The sequence below is a fragment of the Schistocerca cancellata genome, chromosome 2 (assembly GCF_023864275.1).
Source record: "Schistocerca cancellata isolate TAMUIC-IGC-003103 chromosome 2, iqSchCanc2.1, whole genome shotgun sequence".
NCBI classification, from domain to species: domain Eukaryota; kingdom Metazoa; phylum Arthropoda; class Insecta; order Orthoptera; family Acrididae; genus Schistocerca; species Schistocerca cancellata.
Genome location: NC_064627.1, coordinates 880672494 through 880691831, shown reverse-complemented (window position 1 = coordinate 880691831; position 19338 = coordinate 880672494). Strand labels below are relative to the sequence as shown.

Sequence of the window (19338 nt, the reverse complement as noted above, 5' to 3'; positions counted from 1 at the left end):
TTGGCGTATTTTATTCTCTTGTTTACTATTTGCTGAAACAGTAAATGTCTTCCGTATACTCGCAAGAGAAGTCCTCTGTCTACATGCCTCTAGACACAAGAAAAAAATGGTTCAAATGGCTCTGAGCACTATGGGACCTAACATCTGAGGTCATCAGTCCCCTAGAACTTAGAACTATTTTAATCTAACTAACCTAAGGACATCACACACATCCATCCCCGAGGCAGGATTCGAACCTGCGACCGTAGCGGTGCCTCGGTTCCAAAAAGCATCTAGAACCGCTGGGCCACCCCGGCCGGCCTCTAGACTCAATACTCTATGGTACTCCCGTCTAATAGCTAAAAGGACCAATTTTCCTCCTTAGCGGCTCAGACGCCAAAATCTATTCAACCGAGCTTTCGGCAATCTGATTGGGCAGGTTTTGTCACGTGAGACCTATATTTTCGTACTTTGTCAGCCTCTGGAAACTCTTTGCGTTGAAAATAGTGATCTCTGTCTAAATTGGACGTAAAATTCCTACCGGCTTGCGTGTTAGCCCCCAAGTGTCACTGGAATAAACACGTCAATAATTACCGACTCTGCTCTAACTCTTAATATCTTATTTTAAGAACTACTGGAGAAGGACAACATAAACTCATTCGGGGATAGAGCAAAAACCAGTGGTATTTCCACTGTATTACTGTGAAAATATCGTCTGATACGAATATTGACAGGCTGATCAGAAAATAAATGCTGCATTCAAATGAAACTGCATTATTTGACTTACGCTTTAGTCATAAATTTCGTTGCCTTGCGAAAGAGCGACAAGAGATGCAGCAGAAACTAAAATTAGGTACTGTATTAGCTAAACTTTTAAATATGTGTAATTCGTAAAATTAAGAGTTTAAAAGAATGTGGATGCGTCTTGAATGAAGTTGACATCTTTTGTTCACATATGTCACTACTGATAAACGTTATATATAAATAAAGCAAGTACTTAGTAAGTGTAACTGATGTTCAAGGGAATCTCTCAAACGACATACATTTTTATATAGGACTACTTGTTTTCTGAAGTGATGGATTGCTTCTGGCGCTTAAGTTACGACACTATGACACAGAGACATAGAGCAAATGACACGTAACACTTCTTTGGATAGGGCACTTAAAATTCAGTTTTCACGAAAATTATGTGCACTTATCTGTGGTATAAACGCTCTATTTTGAAATAATGTGTACAACGTGACAGATGATGAATTTCGGGAGCAGTGTCGCAAATACATGTCAATTTCCTACAGGATATACACAGTAAAGATACAAAGCCCACAAAATATTTCAAGCACTAAATTTCCTCTTGCCATTTTGTAAAAAGAAACCACAAATATATTGTAAAACTCGTAGCTGACGTCGAGGAAGCAATTGTTCTGTTAGCTTGACGTCTGCTAATGAAGAATTTCGCGATGATCTGATAATGTGCTACTGCAGTTATTGTTATAGTCTATGACATAATGTTCATAATATGAAATGGATGTGTAATCTTCATCCAAGTATAGATCGCTCTAAGCGTTTTGCCTAACTACAATATGGCTGACGGTGCAGTCTACAGAGATTTTCGTACACGCTGCATTTCTATACCCGGACCAGTATCACTGGCCCAGACCTGAAGAGATTGAAAAGCCGTGAACCATAAACATGCAGGAAAGCCATAAAACCTAAGTACAAAATAAAAGCTAAAAGAGTCTACGATATAGAAAGAAGAAGTAATTTCTTTTCTTTTCCAACAACGTCCTCTCCTCTGCCGTCCTCTGCCTTTCAGAGCATCCGTCATCCTCAGTTATTTATTGGACATATTTTCTGACATCCTCTGGAATTAATAGCCCTTACAGCTCCCCCTAGTAACGCTCAAGTTATTCCTTATGTCTTAACGCATGTCCCATCATCTTTTTACTTTTTTTGTTAGAGTTCTCCATATTCTCCTCTCCTTATCGATTCTGCGGAGAATCTCCCCAGGCCTTATCAGCCCACCTGATTTTCAGAATCTTTCTATAGCACCACATCCCCAAAGTTCCGTGTCTCTTCATTTGGGTTCCCCACAGCCCGTGATCCATTCTCATACAATGTTGTATTCGAAATGTACTTTCTCAAAAATTTCATCCTCAGAGTCTAGTATTATTTTCGTCAGCAGTTTCCTCTTTGACTGACTTAGTTCAATTTTTGTCCTCCTCGTTGAGGCCATCACGTATTATTTTGCTACCAATGTAGAAGAATTCCTTAACTTTGTGTACCTCGTGATCTCCAATTCTGATATTAAGTAAATCGATAATCTCTTTTCCTGTTTATCTCAGTACATTCGTCTTCCTTCAGTTTACCCCGATCCATATTCTATACTTGTTAGAACGTTCATTCCATAAAACTGTTCCTTTACTTTCACTGAGACTAGGAATGTGATTTTGGGCTATCGGTTGTGGTAGGAACATACCCCTAAGATGTACAATACGAGATTATGGTGCGTAACGGAATGAGGAACCACGCCAAATAATCAAGAAAATTAATTGAAAACAAGGGTACTGTTGCACAATAGGAAACGTTGTCTTTAAATTAGAATTAATAGAGATGGCACAATTAAGCATGAAACAAATGGGTGCAGCACCAATCACATAGTGGAGAGGGGATCTTCCGCTATAAGTGAAAACAAATTGAGACTATAACAAATGAATTTATTGATTTTGGACATGAGAGTTACCAACTGAAATCTTAAAAGAACCATCAACAATCAGAGAGCTGAGTACAATTAGAAGTATAACCTTGGCACATATGGTTAGGGAGGATGGACACAGTTACGTTAATAACTCGTGGACATGGCCAGTGACTGTGTAATTGTGTGTATAAAGTAGATGGAAAGATCTCTGATAACACCATAACCAGCCAAAATGTGCACTGAGACTAAAAAGTTGGATACATGACGTTAACGACGGGTACTTGGCTCCTGAAGGGAGCAGATTAATTTCGCGCCTGAACGATGTCGGCGGGTGTGACGATGCCTCATCGTACCAAAGGAAGCAGAGCTTGTATATGACAGCCGGCAGCAGTAGCAGCTGGAGAATATGACTAACACCCTCTCTTTGTATTTATTGCTTAAGTGTTTAGTGACAATCTTGAAAAAAGGCGAGGACAAGGATCCCCTAGCTACAAAGTGATACAGCCTATCTGCCTTTTCGGTACCATAGGGAAGATTCAGGAGAAGCTGCTATACGATGTACTAAAAATACTTATTCTGGAATAAATTCGCAACAATATGGATTCAGAAGCGGTAAGGGCACTTTTTGACCACCTGAGGGACTTGGATTGCCGACGATTATTACACAACTGTTTTAAGAATTACTGTGAAAACAAAGAAGCAACACTGTCGTGCCCAGAAGAAATTTCAGAAGGCTACCAAAAGGGGAACATTAACGGCCCTGTTTTGGGCACCTAGTACCCTACCCAGTGTCAGGAAAGCTAGGCGATAATGAAGATGTCGTATGAGTAGTGGCATATGCCGAAGACCTGATGATCCTTTTGAAGGGAAGCTCCAGAAGAAACGTGGAAGAATGGTATTACATAGTCCTGTAACAGTTAACTCGGTGATTCCAACTGTTAACAAAGCCTGAAAAAGAGCACGTACACACTGTTAAAAGGGAATCTCCCAAGAGATCCGATCATGAAACTAAGCGACAGCTTCATAAAGAGAAAGACCGTCACCAGATATTTGGGCGTCTTCTTGGACGAACGACAAAATTATGGTGCACATATTGAAGAGTTGAGCAATATAGCCAGGAAGAAGGTGAACAAAATATTTGTCTCGCCAGTTACGATTGTAAGTTTCCAATGCAGACAAGAAGAACGTATCACGACGTTATCTTAACTGTGATCGTGGAATACTGTGCAAGTGCTTGGGCCCAAAGACTTCTGCTCCTAAGACCAGTTCCTATAGTTAATCGTGTGCAAGGTGAAATACTTCTATGGTTGACGGGAGCTTCTGGCACTGCGTCAGTTGAGGCGTTGCAAGTAAAACCTGGAATGTGACCACTCCGTCTCCAGATACGGAAAAAAGCGGCGGTGCATTCGCTGAAGAAAAAGCAATACCATGAGCTGACAAATTTAATGGGAATACGATCCACAAGCAAGCAGATCCTCTACCTATGTGAGAAGCGATGAGATGAAGCCTTAACAGCGAGGTGCACCTAGGATTTTTTGGCAAATATAAAAGAGGATCTGGAAATGAAGCAAATGAATTTCTCAAGAGACCTGATGCATTTCTTAACTCGTCATGGGATTTCCCCCGCATATGGCATCGCACTGGTGCAAGACAGAACTCTGAGTATGCGTGTGGTGGAGATGGTATGCCAAAAGGTACTATCTGTGGATGTCCGCTGTATGCCGGTGTAGCTGCTTCTGATCGGCAACAAGTGAATCGCAGTGGAAGACTCGATGTCAAGGGATACTTCGTGGTGAAACATCGCAGACGCTATTTCAAGAAAGCCATGAGTAGCCCCTTACCTTATCAACCAATCCCCGTCTACCGCACTACGAGAGGTTGCGACAGAAGATCGAGAAGCAACACAGCTAAGGCAGCTGGGGTCAACAGTTCCGGTACATGAACTCCCAACACCGTAAGCGCAGCCATTGTAACGCCACCAGAGAGAAACACAACCATGGGCCGAGTCTCGTCATCCAAAGAACCAGTTCCGGAGCGCCGTGGACCGGCGTGTGGCTGTGCTCGTCAACGGCAGCAACGACGATCCCTCGGAACAGGGGAATTCTTCCCTGCAATCAGGGAGCCAAAGAACAGTGGAAGAGGCAGATACGACCACAACTACCTCCAAGCACTAAGGGAACCGGCTAGGCATGCCTGCGGTCTGGGCAGCGATGCAGTGCATTGTGGAGTGTGACAGACAAAAAGTTACCATAACAGCAGTAAACAGATTTGGTCCTAGGTGTAGCTTTTAACCTTAGAATTAGATAGTATTTTAATTATTTTTATTATTATCGTTATTATTGCTATTATTATTAATGGAAATAATTGCGGTGATCGGAGGTAGATTTTATAGGACAGAATTAAGTATTAATGTCTGTTACTAACTTGTGTGAGAATCAATACAATATGTATTTAAGTTAAAGACAATAGGCTGAAATGAAGTGGAATGAATAAATAAATAAATAAATAGTCCTTGAGTACAGGCATCCTCCCAACTGCAGCAATGCACGTCTCTTTACTCTACAAAAGCCGAAAACATAATGTTTACTGCACAACAGGCGGAAAAAAGTGTGTTCTCCTAGAACATTCCCAAACTCGGCTGAATTGATACTAGAACTGGAAACTGCAGCAATGAGCGTGGAAATTCTGAATTCCAAAGTATGAAAAATACATAGCAGCAGTGTACAATCTCCCATCTCTTGTCTCTCATTACAGTTCAGCCTGTCGCTCAGAGGCAGGCAGTCGGGTCAGGAAAAATCTCCCTCTGCATGGCATGATTTTGAGATTAACTAATGAAAAATTCTGCATGTGCACACAGCACGAAAGAGCGGGTTCTCGCTAAAATTTCTGCGTGACCCAATCAGAAGGCTGTACCCTAAAAGTTTAAACTGTACGTTACTCCGAAGCAGCGAGGCGACGTTCCACGGCCTGAGTGAAGCCTTACATGCCTAGAGATCTTACATCTGGCTAAAAGTCTTCCGTAGAATTCCATGTTTCCTTCGACACATTAATGCTCATTCCATAACCCTCATGGACAGCGAGCTGGGGGAAAGAGCACGGCAGCCCCGCAACCTGCGGTCATGCACCTGCCCAGATTACAACAGTTTTATAGTGGCAAATTCCTCTTAAAAGGACCCGTATTTCGGTCATCAACACGTAAGCTTCCAGGTCTTTGAAAACTCCACCAACTGCATTGGAAAGAAGAACAAACAATGAAACGAAAAACAGCCGCTGGCAGTGCTAACCCAGATCTGCAGTTAGAGAGCAGTGAAACTAAATGCCTACTTGATCAAGGAAATTTACATATCATCCTCTGAAATGCGTTACTGTAAAGTTTCAGAGAAAAATAGCACACTACTTCGACAGCTTATCTTATAACATATCCTTCCACGCTGCATTGTAACCAAACTCCTGAACCTTATTTTTATTTCCGACATTGCTTATTCGATGTATAGTAGTAGCGAAAGACTGAGTTTTTGTCCGTCTGAGTGAAATCCGACCACCGTTCTTGGGCTTTCATTGCCATCGTTCAATCTTGATCCTTTACATACTGTACATTCTGTCCCTTTAGCTTATACTCATTTTTGTGAGATTTTCAAACATATTCCCCGTTTTATAATGGTGAATATTTTTTCTGTGTCGACTAATCCTATGTCCGAGCGGTTCTAGGCGCTTCAGTCTCGAACCGCGCGACCGCTACGGTCGCGGGTTCGAATCCTGCCTCGGGTATGGATGTGTGTGATATCCTTAGGTTTAAGTAGTTCTAAGTTCTAGGGACTGATGACATCAGATGTTAAGTCCCATAGTTTTCAGAGCCATTTGAACCATTTGACTAATCCTAATCAAAGTGACTTCCTTTTTCTTAAGGCTTGCGTCCATTGTCAAGCACAAAGTGAGAACTTCCTCTTTGGTGTCTTTATCTTCGCTAAAGTCAAACTCATTTTCGTCTAACTGATACTCAAATTTATTTTTCATTCTTTCAGTAAATACAAAAGTCGTAGACATTTTGAGCTGATAACTTATAGACTGCCGGAAAAAAGATTAGTTCACCTGGAAAGAAGACTTCGATATTGATCCGATGATGGCATGTACCAACAAGGGGGTTGTCGATATACTGATAATGGTTTCAGCAGCGTACGCCAACAGGTAGCGTAATAGTGTAACTACCAGAGCGCCCTCTCTGTCTCCCATTTAATAGGGAATGCTCACAGCCAGGACGCTTAGTGTGATGCAAACGTGTGAAGCAAACAGGCAACCGTGCCACAGAGACGCACTCGCGCTGTCTACAGCCAACTGAGCCTGTTTCAAAGGGCTCTGACTATGGTCTTCCCAGTGGCGGGATCGGCCTTTCGGATAACTGCCACACATGATCGATGAGCTGCCTCAGTTGTGCAACAATGTTGGTGTCAGTGGTCAGGCGAATATTCTCACCCACAGATGACGTTCTGGACACCCACGAAGCACAGGCGTCCTACAAGACCGTCATATTGTAAGGGCGGCAGTGGCGGATCGTACAGCTACCACAGCACAGATAAGAGGGGTTGAGAGCCCAAACGCGTCAACTGAACTGTTTGCGAACCAGTTATTAGTAGTGGAACAGCGGGCACTCTCACCTCTAGCCCATCTTCCACTCACGCCACAGCATCGACGTGCACAGCTCCACTGTTGCCGTCAGAGGATCACCTGGAAAATGGGACGACGCGCCGTAGTCTTCAGTGATGAGTGCTTGCACTCAAGTGATTGTCGTTTGCGCTTACGACGTACATGTGGTGAACGCTGTCTCATACAGTGCATTCGACTCTGTTCCCAACCCAGGCCTTATTTTCTGGGGTGCGATAAGCTAAAACTGTCGTTTACATTTGGTTTTTCTAGCGTGGACGCTAACCAGCGCTCGGTACGTGCAGAATGTTGCTAGGCCCGTTCTTTTGCCGTTCTTGCAACAGGAAGGTTGTGTGTTGTTCCAACAGAATGATGCTCGTCCACGCGCTTCCTTTGGCATTCCAAGTGCTCTGCAAGGCGTGCAGCAACATTTATGGCAAGCACAGTTTCCGGACTGTGTGAGGTACGATGGGACGAGAAATGACTCGTGAGGCTCTCATCGCCCGACCACTTCTACAGGACTACGTGAATAGGTCGAACAGCCATAGTAAAATGTATCCCATGACAGCCCTGGCCGGAATGGCCGAGCGGCTCTAGACGCTAAGTCTGGAACCGCGTGACCGCTACGGTCGCAGGTTCGAATCCTACCTCGGGCATGGATGTGTGCGATGTCCTTAGGTTAGTTAGGTTTAAGTAGTTCTACGTTCTAGATGACTGATGACCCTAGAAGTTAAGTCCCTTAGTGCTTAGAGCCATTTGAACCATTTGAACGCATGACAGCATTATCCGTCTGTACGATCGACTGGATGCAAGAGTCATCCGCTGCCCTGACGCCTGTGAAGGCTGCACCGTGTACTAAAATGGGTGTTTTAGCATGAGTCGATATCCGGCACCTCAGAACCGCTTGTGTTGATCAAATGGTTTAAATGGCTCTGAGCAGTATGGACTTAATTGCTGAGGTCATAAGTCCCGTAAGAACTACTTAAAACTAACACACATCCATGCCCGAGGTAGGATTCGAACCTGCGACAGTAGTGGTATCGCAGTTCCAGACTGAAGCGCCTAGAACCGCTCGGCCACCCCAACAGTGCTGTCGATCCTTACATGTGATCATTTCATGTTTTCCACGTCTGGTGTTGCAATGACAAATCTTGAGTGAATTGGAATATTCTAAATGTACTGTTTTTTCCGGCAGTGTATATCTGCAGTATAAGATACTTACGGCATGTCGAATGATAAAAAAAAATTGTTGTTGTTGTTGTTGTTATTGTGTTCAGTCCTGAGACTGGTTTGATGCAGCTCACCATGCTAAACTATCCTGTACAAGCTTCTACACCTCCCAGTACCTACTGCAACCTACATCCTTCTGAATCTGTTTAGTGTATTCATTTCTTGGTCTCCCCCTACGATTTTTACCCTCCACGCTGCCCTCCAGTACTAAATTGGTGATCCCTTGATGGCTCAGAACATGTCCTACCAACCGATCCCTTCTACTAGTCAAGTTGTGCCACGAACTTCTTTTATTTCCAATCCCATTCAATACCTCTTCATCAGTTATGTGATCTACCCATCTAATCTTCAGCATTCTTCTGTAGCACCACATTTCGAAAGGTTCAATTCTCTTCTTGTCCAAACTATTTATCGTCCATGTTTCACTTCCATACATGGCTACAGTCCATAACAGAACGCAGCATGTCATTCTTAATGGAGGGAAGTCTTCTGAAGTAAGAGTGATTTCAGGTGTGCCGGAGGGGAGTGTCGTAGGACAGTTGCTATTCACAATATACATAAATGACCTTGTGGATGACATCGGAAGTTCACTGAGGCTTTTTGTGGATGAAGCTGTGGTATATCGAGAGGTTGAAACAATGGAAAATTGTACTGAAATGCAGGAGGATCTGCAGCGAATTGACACATGGTGCAGGGAATGGCAATTGAATCTCAATATAGACAAGTGTAATGTGCTGCGAATACATAGAAAGATAGAGCCCTTATCATTGAGCTACAAAATAGCAGGTCAGCAACTGGAAGCAGTTAATTCCATAAATTATCTGGGAGTACGCATTAGGAGTGATTTAAAATGGAATGATCATATAAAGTTGATCGTGGGTAAAGCAGATGCCAGACTGAGATTCATTGGAAGAATCCTAAAGAAATGCAATCCGAAAACAAAGGAAGTAGGTTACAGTACACTTGTTCTCCCACTGCTAGAATACTGCTCAGCAGTGTGGGATCCGTACCACATAGGGTTAATAGAAGAGATAGAGAAGATCCAACGGAGAGCAGCGCGCTTCGTTACAGGATCATTTAGTAATCGCGAATGCGTTACGGAGATGATAGATAATCTCCAGTGAAAGACTCTGCAGGAGAGACGCCCAGTAGCTCGGTACGGGCTGTTGTTGAAGTTTCGAGAACATACCTTCACCGAGGAGTCAAGCAGTATATTGCTCCCTCCTACATATATCTCACGAAGAGACCATAAGGATAAAATTAGAGAGATTAGAGCCCACACAGAAGCATACCGACAATCCTTCTTTCCACGAACAATACGAGACTGGAATAGAAGGAAGAACCGATAGAGGTACTCAAGGTACCTTCCGCCACACACCGTCAGGTGGCTTGCGGAGTATGGATGTAGATGTAGATAAACGACTTCCTGACCATTAAATCTATATTCGATATTAACAAATTTCTCTTCTTCAGAAACGCTTTCCGTGCCATTGGCAGTCTACATTTTATATCCCCAAAAGCCAACCTCTTGTAACAGTAAGTGTGCTACAGAACTAACTGCTCGGTTTTCAGACGATCGGCTGTCGGTGGGCAAGCAGTACCGGCGGCGCTACACGGACTTCTGGAACCGCGTGCTTCCCGAGAAGCTGAACAAGTCGTCGCGCGAGAGCTTCCCCAACACGATGTCGCCGTACGGGCCGGCGCGCGCGCCGCACCCCGACGTGCAGGTGTCCCCGGCGTGGAGCCCGCCGCCCGCCTACCCGCCGCTGCGCCACCGCCCGCTGCCACCCCCGCCGCCTCCACTGCCCGTGCCGCCGCAGCGCACGCGGCCCTTCGACCCGCACTACAACTTCGAAAAGCCCTTCGGCGCCTCCTCCGGCAACAGATGGGCGACGCCGCAGCCGCCTGGGGGCGGCGTGCCGTACGGCGAGCGTTCCATCAACGACCCGCCGGACCACAGGGGCGCCAACGTCAGCGCCGCCGACAAGCCGCACGCCGCAGGTACGCTCCTGCACATCGCATCTGAAACCCGGAATGGCCGACTCAATATCTGGATACTGTGGTTCCGGTGACGTGTTGTAATGTTCACGTCTCTTGTCGTACTTGTTGTACCGTGTGTGAGCCGACCTGGGTTCAGAAGTCGTTTGCGCAAGTTGTCTGGCACACTCGCAAACTCAGCACACAAATGACCAAACAAGCGACTCTGCAGTGTCTAACAATACCACCACTTGCAAAGTAGCTTAGAAATCAAATTAATAATGTTGCTCACGCAGCATATGTTTGCTTTATCGGGCAATAACAAAGTTATTGGCTGTGGCTGATATCGTCAGAATGGAAATTATGAAGTCACTGCAAAAAATTCATTAATTCTGGCACTTAACTTGAATGGATTCCCATGTAGATTTCGTCGAAGTTGTTATGGCTCATCTTGTTGATTCCAGGATGATTCCACTTTGACTGCTAGAAGGTCCAGATCTGTATTTTGGCAATATTTGATGACCCAACAAATGCGTTTTTCAGGATATTCTTAATGATCGAACAATCCCAGATCAGAACAGTGGTATGGTAGAAATAATTTTTGACTTGGTATTCACGATCCACATTTTTATTAAACTTCTTGTAAATTTACACATACTTCCTCTTAATTGTCACATCATCAAGCCAACACTTTTGTATCAATCTTCATATATTTAATTTCCACTTTAACCAAACACAAGACTTGGCTGTTCTTTTACATAGCGAAATAAGAACTTAACTTCTGCAAAGTGAAACAAAGACTGCTCTGTGCGCATTCGCGCCAAAATGGTTACAAGTAAGTCCAAGATAATGACAGTCTCACAGAAATGAATACACACAAGAACCATATCACTGTAACATATCGATACATCGGAGTATCTATACATTAATAAAACCAAATGTGAATATTGTCACAAAAATATGTCTCTTACTTCGCAGAAAAGTAGTACGATATTACTGGTATCGAGAACTGGGGTTGGAGTGCCGTAATGGTTACGTAAATAAAGAACCATTACAAGTGACGTCACAAAATCGTGCTATAGCGATACGCACATATACAGACGGCGGTTGAATCGCATACCCAAAGTATGAAAGGTTAGTGCATTGGCGGAGTAGTCACGTGAAAAAGATTTCCGAGGTAATTATGGTCGCACGACGGGAATTAACAGAGTCTGATGGCGTAACAGTAGTTAGAGCTAGATGCAAGGGACATTTAATTTCGTAAATCTTAAGGGAATTCAATATACCTATATCGAAAGAGTCATGAGTGTGCGGAGAATACCACATGTGAGGCATTACCTCTCACTACCGACAACGCAGTAGCCAGTAGCCTTCACTTAACGACCGGGAGCAGCGGCGTTTGTCAGTGCTCAGAGACAAGCAAGACTACGTAAAATAAGCACAGAAATCAATGTGGGACGTACGACGAACGTATCGGTTAGTGTAATTAGACGAAATCTGGCGTTAATGGGCCATGACAGCTGACGCCCCACTTAAGTGCCTTTGCTAACTGCACGACATCGCCTGGGCTCAAGACCATATCGGTTGTACCCTACTGGAAAATCGTGGCCTACACTGGACTCGCATTCGGGAGGACGACGGTTCAATCTCGCGTCCGGCCATCATGATTTAGGTTTTCCGTGGTTTCCCTAAATCGCTTCAGGCAAATGCCGGATGGTTCCTTTGAAAGGGCACGGTCGACTTCCTTTCCCATCCTTCCCTAATACAGTGAGACCGATGACCTCGCTGTTTGGTCTCTTCCACCAAATCAACCCAACCAAATCCTGGCTTCGTCAGATGAGTCCCGATTTCAGTTGGTAAGAGCTGATTTTAGGGTTCGAGTGTAGCGCCGACACAAGCGCCGACCGCACGAAGCGATGTACACAGATTGTCAACAAAGACACTGTGCGAGCTGGTGGTGGCTCCATAAAGTTTTGGACTGTGTTTAAAGGAATGGACTGGGGCACTGACTGGAAATGCTTAGGTTCGACTGGTTGGAGACCATTTGCAACCATTCATTGACAACATGTTCCCAAAGAACGATGGAACTCTTATCGATGACAATGTGCCAAGTCACAGGTTGTTCGTGACTTGTTTGAAGAACATTCTGGACAATTCCACGGAATCATTCTGTCACCCAGTTCGCCCGACGTGAATCCCATCGAACATTTATGGGACTTAATCGAGAGGCCAGTTCGTGCACAAAATCCTTCACGATTATGGGCAGCATGACTCAGTAGCTCTGGTGGGGACTTCTAACGACTTGTTGAGTTCTTGCCACGTCGGGTTACGAACTGCTCCAGGTAAACAGAGGCTCCATTCAACCTTACGAGGTATCTTATGACTTTCGTCATCTCAGTGTATGTAAGATAGAATGCAACACAATCGTAAAAATGTTAAATCGATAATTATTCACGCTCCTACACACTAATGCAGGTGAAGTTTCACTATCCACAAGACAACGTTTAATTCAATTCATGTAATTAAAAAGGACCCATCTAACTTCCTGGATTAAAAGAACAGAAAATGTCTCTAATAATGGCACCTGAATTACATTAGAGGCACCGTCAAAGTGAGACTTCGGGTCAATGAGCTAGAATCCTCTGATGATATTTATTTTTATTGAAAAGGGTCGCCTCATCAGAACGTTAAGGGAGGAAACGATGACATGAGAAAAAATTATCTTAAAAAGATTAATTTATTTTGTCTCAGTCTGTACTGCACAAGCTGGACTGATTCACAACTGCTTTCATCAAATAATGTAAACAGTAAAATGCATAACTGTTGAGATTCATCTGAATCACCAGAGTGCTAATATACAGATTCATAAAAACTGTATCTGTGCAGAAGACACCCTAATGCTTTCCGGAAGGGATGCAAATCACTTTCCAAGGTCTGGGCACCACACGAAAAGCACTAGATAGCATCGACAGATGAGTCCCGATTTTGCGACTTTTTATCCGAGTATGATAGAGAGCTAACGACAAAGACCAGTCACAAGTTGCGAAACTGACTCGCAGATTTTGAGCTACGCGTTGCAAAGAATGTAAATGCTAAACGCGACACTTACTCCAAAACAACTAAAGGAGCGGCAAGCTGAACAGGGCACGAAACAGAGACTCTCCAACGACAAGACGCAAACCGCGCTGTGTGCTTGCCCCAAAATGGAAAACTGAGTTCTGCCTCTCACACACTTCTTACACATACCATAGACGGCGAGGAAATCGCAAGGTTTGCCACAGTGGCAACCGAAAAGCTCCCTCTCTCTTCCAGCGTGCAGGCAAAGCTTGCAGAATTTTCTCCTCTAGCGCTTTTCGTATTCTCTGTGAACAAAGTAAAAGTTGACAGTGTACTGGCCCTCGCCTTATTACTGGCAGAACGATATCTGGGCGTGTAAATACAGCTCGGTTACTTGCACGACCACTGTCTTTGGGTATTCCTGGTAGGAAACCTCCCGGATTTCCGCTATTGTCTACCCACTGCCTACAATGTAAAGGTGGCATATCTCACCACGTTTCATCAACTGGAAGAAACATGAACTTAAGTAAAGAATTCGCAGGTCTCACTCTTCCGCTCAGAAAGTTTATGAGAATGCAACATAAAATGATCGCATGTGTACATTGTCACGCCGGCCAGGGTGGCCGAGCGGTTCTAGGCGCTACAGTCTAGAACCGTGCGACCGCTACGGTCGCAGGTTCGAATCCTGCCTCGGGCATGGATGTGTGTGTCTGATGTCCTGAGGTTAGTTAGGTTTAAGTAGTTCTAAGTTCTAGGGGACTGATGACCTCAGAAGTTAAGTCCCATAGTGCTCAGAGCCGTTTGAACCATACATTGTCACTTAACGACATGTGACAAACCAGTATCATCACAGCGTGAGTGGGAATTAGTTACAACTTACGTGCGTTTCACTATTCTTACTACTAGTGGTGTTGTCACATTTAAGTGCATGATTCAGCATGAACCACAGAGTTCCGCGAGCAAGTATCCTCACGAGCGCAACCTCGCGAAGTGTGGAGGTGTGCAGTTAAGCGACCGGTCAGATGCGCCTCGTACTTGCACTCCAGCGCATTAAGTGCCCGTTTACACATTCCATAAAATGTACAGCAAAGCCAGCACTAATGCAAATGAGAAAAGTCGCATGCGGTGAGACGCAGCACGAAATCCACAGCAGTAGCCAGTGAAAGCAGAGAGTGTCTTTGAGTCACGAAAGGAAATTAGCGGGATTTACTTTCTCTGTGATCGCTTCAATACGAGGGGCTTTCAATTAGTAACACATCCTTCCTTTTCGTGCCCAATTTCGGTTGAAAATATGCGGAATCTGTTGTGGGACATCGTGAAACAATCCTGGTCCAGTCCCTAAAGTTTCACGTAGTTCTGCTATGTGACGTATGTAGCGTAGGTGTATTGCAAGTAGAGAGCTGTCATTGAGTTTCGTTTGGCAGATATTGTTAAGCACTTGTAGAATGTATACGGAGACCTGGTAAGGAACAATAGCATGGTGAGTCGTTGGGCGAGGCGTCTGTCATCATCCGTACAATGCTGCGCAAATCTCTCCGATCCTCTGCCTGCCGGCCGGCCGCTCTTACTTTTGACCCTTGCAGTGTTGCAACGAACAGACACTCTCATTCGAAGTGATCGACGAGTCAGAAACACCTCGATACACAACTGGATGTCTCTGTTGGTAGCGCTGACACTCTCGTCCACCAGTCGGGGTACTCGAAGGTGTTTCCCCGCTGGATTCCCCACCGCCTAACAGAACACCACAAAGAGCAACGAAGGACCGTCTGTGCCCAATTTGTTGCGCGTTACGTGGGAGATGATTGATGTAGCAAGACGTCGGCTCCGACGTCTCCAAGTGAAAGGGTTCCATGCGAGCGAACCTGCCCTCCCTCTAAGATGACGTAAGGGGCGTCGCAATAAACGGAGATTATGCTGACAGCAGGTGTTCCTAACCAAAAGCGTGGAGAATAATATGGTGTATTAGTATCCTGAATAAAACTACCTGCTTTCATAAAAAAATGTGTTGCATTACATACTGAATGTCCCAAGCTGCCTCATGAACAACACTTAGGTCTTCCATATGAGTACCAAAAGGAATACCCTTAATTTTCGGTTACACTATAAATCACTCAAAATTAATTCATTTGAATCCTTAAAGATAGCAATTACGAAAAACTGAAACTGGAACCATCATGCAGAAAATGTTGTGGAGAAGGCGAAGTAAAGAGTGCGTTTTATTGGTAGAACACTTACAAGATGCAGTAGATCGACTAAAGAGACTGCTTACACAAAGCTTCTTTTTCATGCGTGCTGTTCTGGAATGCAACGGCAGAGGAAGAGTCTGGAGGTGGTTCGATGAACACTCTCCCAGGCACGTTTGTGTGAATTGCTGTTTGATCAAGTAGATACCGACGTAGAAAAGAATAAAATTGTCATTTTGAGTCAAAGAATTGCACGAAAAGATGAGAGGAGAAGCTTAAACTTTTTCTCGAAAATAGCTGCCTTTAGAGTACTCGTTTCGAAATTAGTTACTGAAGAGTTAGCATAAGTATCGATAGCCACTGGACCTCGTGAAATACAAATTAACGAAGCTTCTTCTGAGAAGTTGTCAGCTAGTTTACGATTCCAAGCCACTGGTGAATCAAAAGCTGTTGAAAAACTGTACTTTTGGTAACTAAACATCCACAACACTTCCTCTATCTGAAGTCTATGTGACATTTCTTTCTCATCAATACTGTAAACGCAGAGTTTTCGTTTTCTTTTTTATTTCTTCCAGTTGTCTGCGGCCTACTGTCTGTTAGTGTACGGCATATTTCGTTTAATGCTGTGTACAGTTTGTTCCTTTTATGATAATCTCAACTTCTGATAGCAAAATGACATTGCTCCACTTGATATTGTTCAATGAAAACACTCACACGCTCTTTCCACCAAGTCATAATCCACATTCTTGTCGAAGTGACTTCGTCAGTGGGCCGCGGTAGCTGTGAAGTGAACAACAGCAGACTTAATAACCGCTTGAAGACACACTTTTTTGTGTGAACACTTCGGCTTCTACCGGCAACATTCGTGTAACATCTTATGCGATTTCAAGCGTGAAAGAAGTGTTATCTTCGGCTCTGTGCAACACTCGGCACCAGGGTGTGGATAGCGAGTTTTGTCAGGCCGCGCAACTCGATGGACTTCAAAATGGTTCAGCTGGCTCTAAGCACTATGGAACTTAACATCTGAGGTTATCAGTCCCCTAGACCTAGAACTACCTAAACCTAACTAACCTAAGGACATCACACATATCCATGCCCGAGGCAGGATTCTAACCTGCGAACGCAACAGCAGCGAGGTTCCGAACTGAAGCGCCTAGCGGCTGGCACTCAGCGGACTTCAGTACACAATAGTGCTTGTGTGAAGTGAGAACTAAAGACTATATGAATAATAATTTAAAACGTAGGCTTATGATATGATGGTTGTGTTTTGCAAAACCAGATTTCGGCAGAGGGGATCTTGAAATTGTTGGGAAAACGAAAGCAGCTTGCGGGACTAATCTAGAAAGGGCCTGAAGAAAGTTTGTGACAGCAACCATAGTGGCAGGTCTTCCTGCGCAATAGTGTGAAAAAAATTCGCATGGCGTGTCAGTATCAAGTAACATGCCCCGATGAAACTTGGACCATACATGGAAAGAACTGCTACAGTGTTGCACGGAAGGTAACTGTAAGAAATACGCGTTGAGAAAATACACTCCTGGAAATTGAAATAAGAACACCGTGAATTCATTGTCCCAGGAAGGGAAAACTTTATTGACACATTCCTGGGGTCACATACATCACATGATCACACTGACAGAACCACAGGCACATAGACACAGGCAACAGAGCATGCACAATGTCGGCACTAGTACAGTGTATATCCACCTTTCGCAGCAATGCAAGCTGCTATTCTCCCATGGAGACGATCGTAGAGATGCTCGATGTGGTCCTGTGGAACGGCTTGCCATGCCATTTCCACCTGGCGCCTCAGTTGGACCAGCGTTCGTGCTGGACGTGCAGACCGCGTGAGACGACGCTTCATCCAGTCCCAAACATGCTCAATGGGGGACAGATCCGGAGATCTTGCTGAGCAGGGTAGTTGACTTACACCTTCTAGAGCACGTTGGGTGGCACGGGATACATGCGGACGTGCATTGTCCTGTTGGAACAGCACGTTCCCTTGCCGGTCTAGGAATGGTAGAACGATGGGTTCGATGACGGTTTGGATGTACCGTGCACTATTCAGTGTCCCCTCGACGATCACCAGTGGTGTACGGCCAGTGTAGGAGATCGCTCGCCACACCATGATGCCGGGTGTTGGCCCTGTGTGCCTCGGTCGTATGCAGTCCTGATTGTGGCGCTCACCTGCACGGCGCCAAACACGCATACGACCATCATTGGCACCAAGGCAGAAGCGACTCTCATCGCTGAAGACGACACGTCTCCATTCGTCCCTCCATTCACGCCTGTCGCGACACCACTGGAGGCGGGCTGCACGATGTTGCGGCGTGAGCGGAAGACGGCCTAACGGTGTGCGGGACCGTAGCCCAGCTCATGGAGACGGTTGCGAATGGTCCTCGCCGATACCCCAGGAGCAACAGTGTCCCTAATTTGCTGGGAAGTGGCGGTGCGGTCCCCTACGGCACTGCGTAGGATCCTACGGTCTTGGCGTGCATCCCTGCGTCACTGCGGTCCGGTCCCAGGTCGACGGGCACGTGCACCTTCCGCCGACCACTGGCGACAACATCGATGTACTGTGGAGACCTCACGCCCCACGTGTTGAGCAATTCGGCGGTACGTCCACCCGGCCTCCCGCATGCCCACTATACGCCCTCGCTCAAAGTCCGTCAACTGCACATACGGTTCACGTCCACGCTGTCGCGGCATGCTACCAGTGTTAAAGACTGCGATGGAGCTCCGTATGCCACGGCAAACTGGCTGACACTGACGGCGGCGGTGCACAAATGCTGCGCAGCTAGCGCCATTCGACGGCCAACACCGCGGTTCCTGGTGTGTCCGCTGTGCCGTGCGTGTGATCATTGCTTGTACAGCCCTCTCGCAGTGTCCGGAGCAAGTATGGTGGGTCTGACACACCGGTGTCAATGTGTTCTTTTTTCCATTTCCAGGAGTGTAGAATAACTAAAACAACTAAACTCCTTCCGAATAGGCCTTGAAGGCTCAACGGTACCGACCGACCGTCTTGTGATGCGCAGCCCACAGGCGTCACTGGATGCGGATATGGAGAGGCATGTGGTGAGCACACCGCTCTCCTGGCCGTATGTCAGTTTCCGAGTCCGGAGCCGCTACTTCTCAATCGAGTAATCGAGTACCTCCTCCGTGTACCTCACAAGGTCTGAGTGCACCCCGTTTGCCAACAGCGCTCGGCAGACCAGGTGGTCACCGATCCAAGTGCTAGCCCAGCCCGACAGCGCTTAACATCGGTGATCTGACGGTAACCGGTGTTACCATTGCGGCAAGGCTGTTGCCCATATACAATAACTATTTTATTTAATGACAGTAATTACACTGAGGTCACCGAGATTTATGATGGTCCCCTGAATTTTATACAAGGCGGGACACGGTTTTTAATATAATGTGTTATCACCACGGACAGCTCACATGCTGACCAAAAGATTGGCAAGGAATTTTTATAGGGCGTTCCATTACCCCACCAGCGTGGTACAAAACTGTGGGATGGTCGCTGGGGAATGTGGACGTGCCCACAGTATGTCTCCACAACGCATCCCACATGTGCTCGAC

The 19338-nt window shown here is 45.4% G+C and overlaps 1 protein-coding gene across 1 annotated transcript in view; it reads left to right on the top strand.

Moving 5' to 3' along the window:
* LOC126159513 (uncharacterized) overlaps nucleotides 1-19338 on the top strand; it is a 420587-nt gene that overhangs the window by 385387 nt on the left and 15862 nt on the right. Inside the window, exons 11-13 of the mRNA XM_049916555.1 lie at nucleotides 10115-10269; nucleotides 10363-10543; nucleotides 14526-14539. Coding sequence (XP_049772512.1) covers nucleotides 10115-10269; nucleotides 10363-10543; nucleotides 14526-14539 — 350 coding nt within the window. The remainder of the gene's footprint in view (nucleotides 1-10114; nucleotides 10270-10362; nucleotides 10544-14525; nucleotides 14540-19338) is intronic.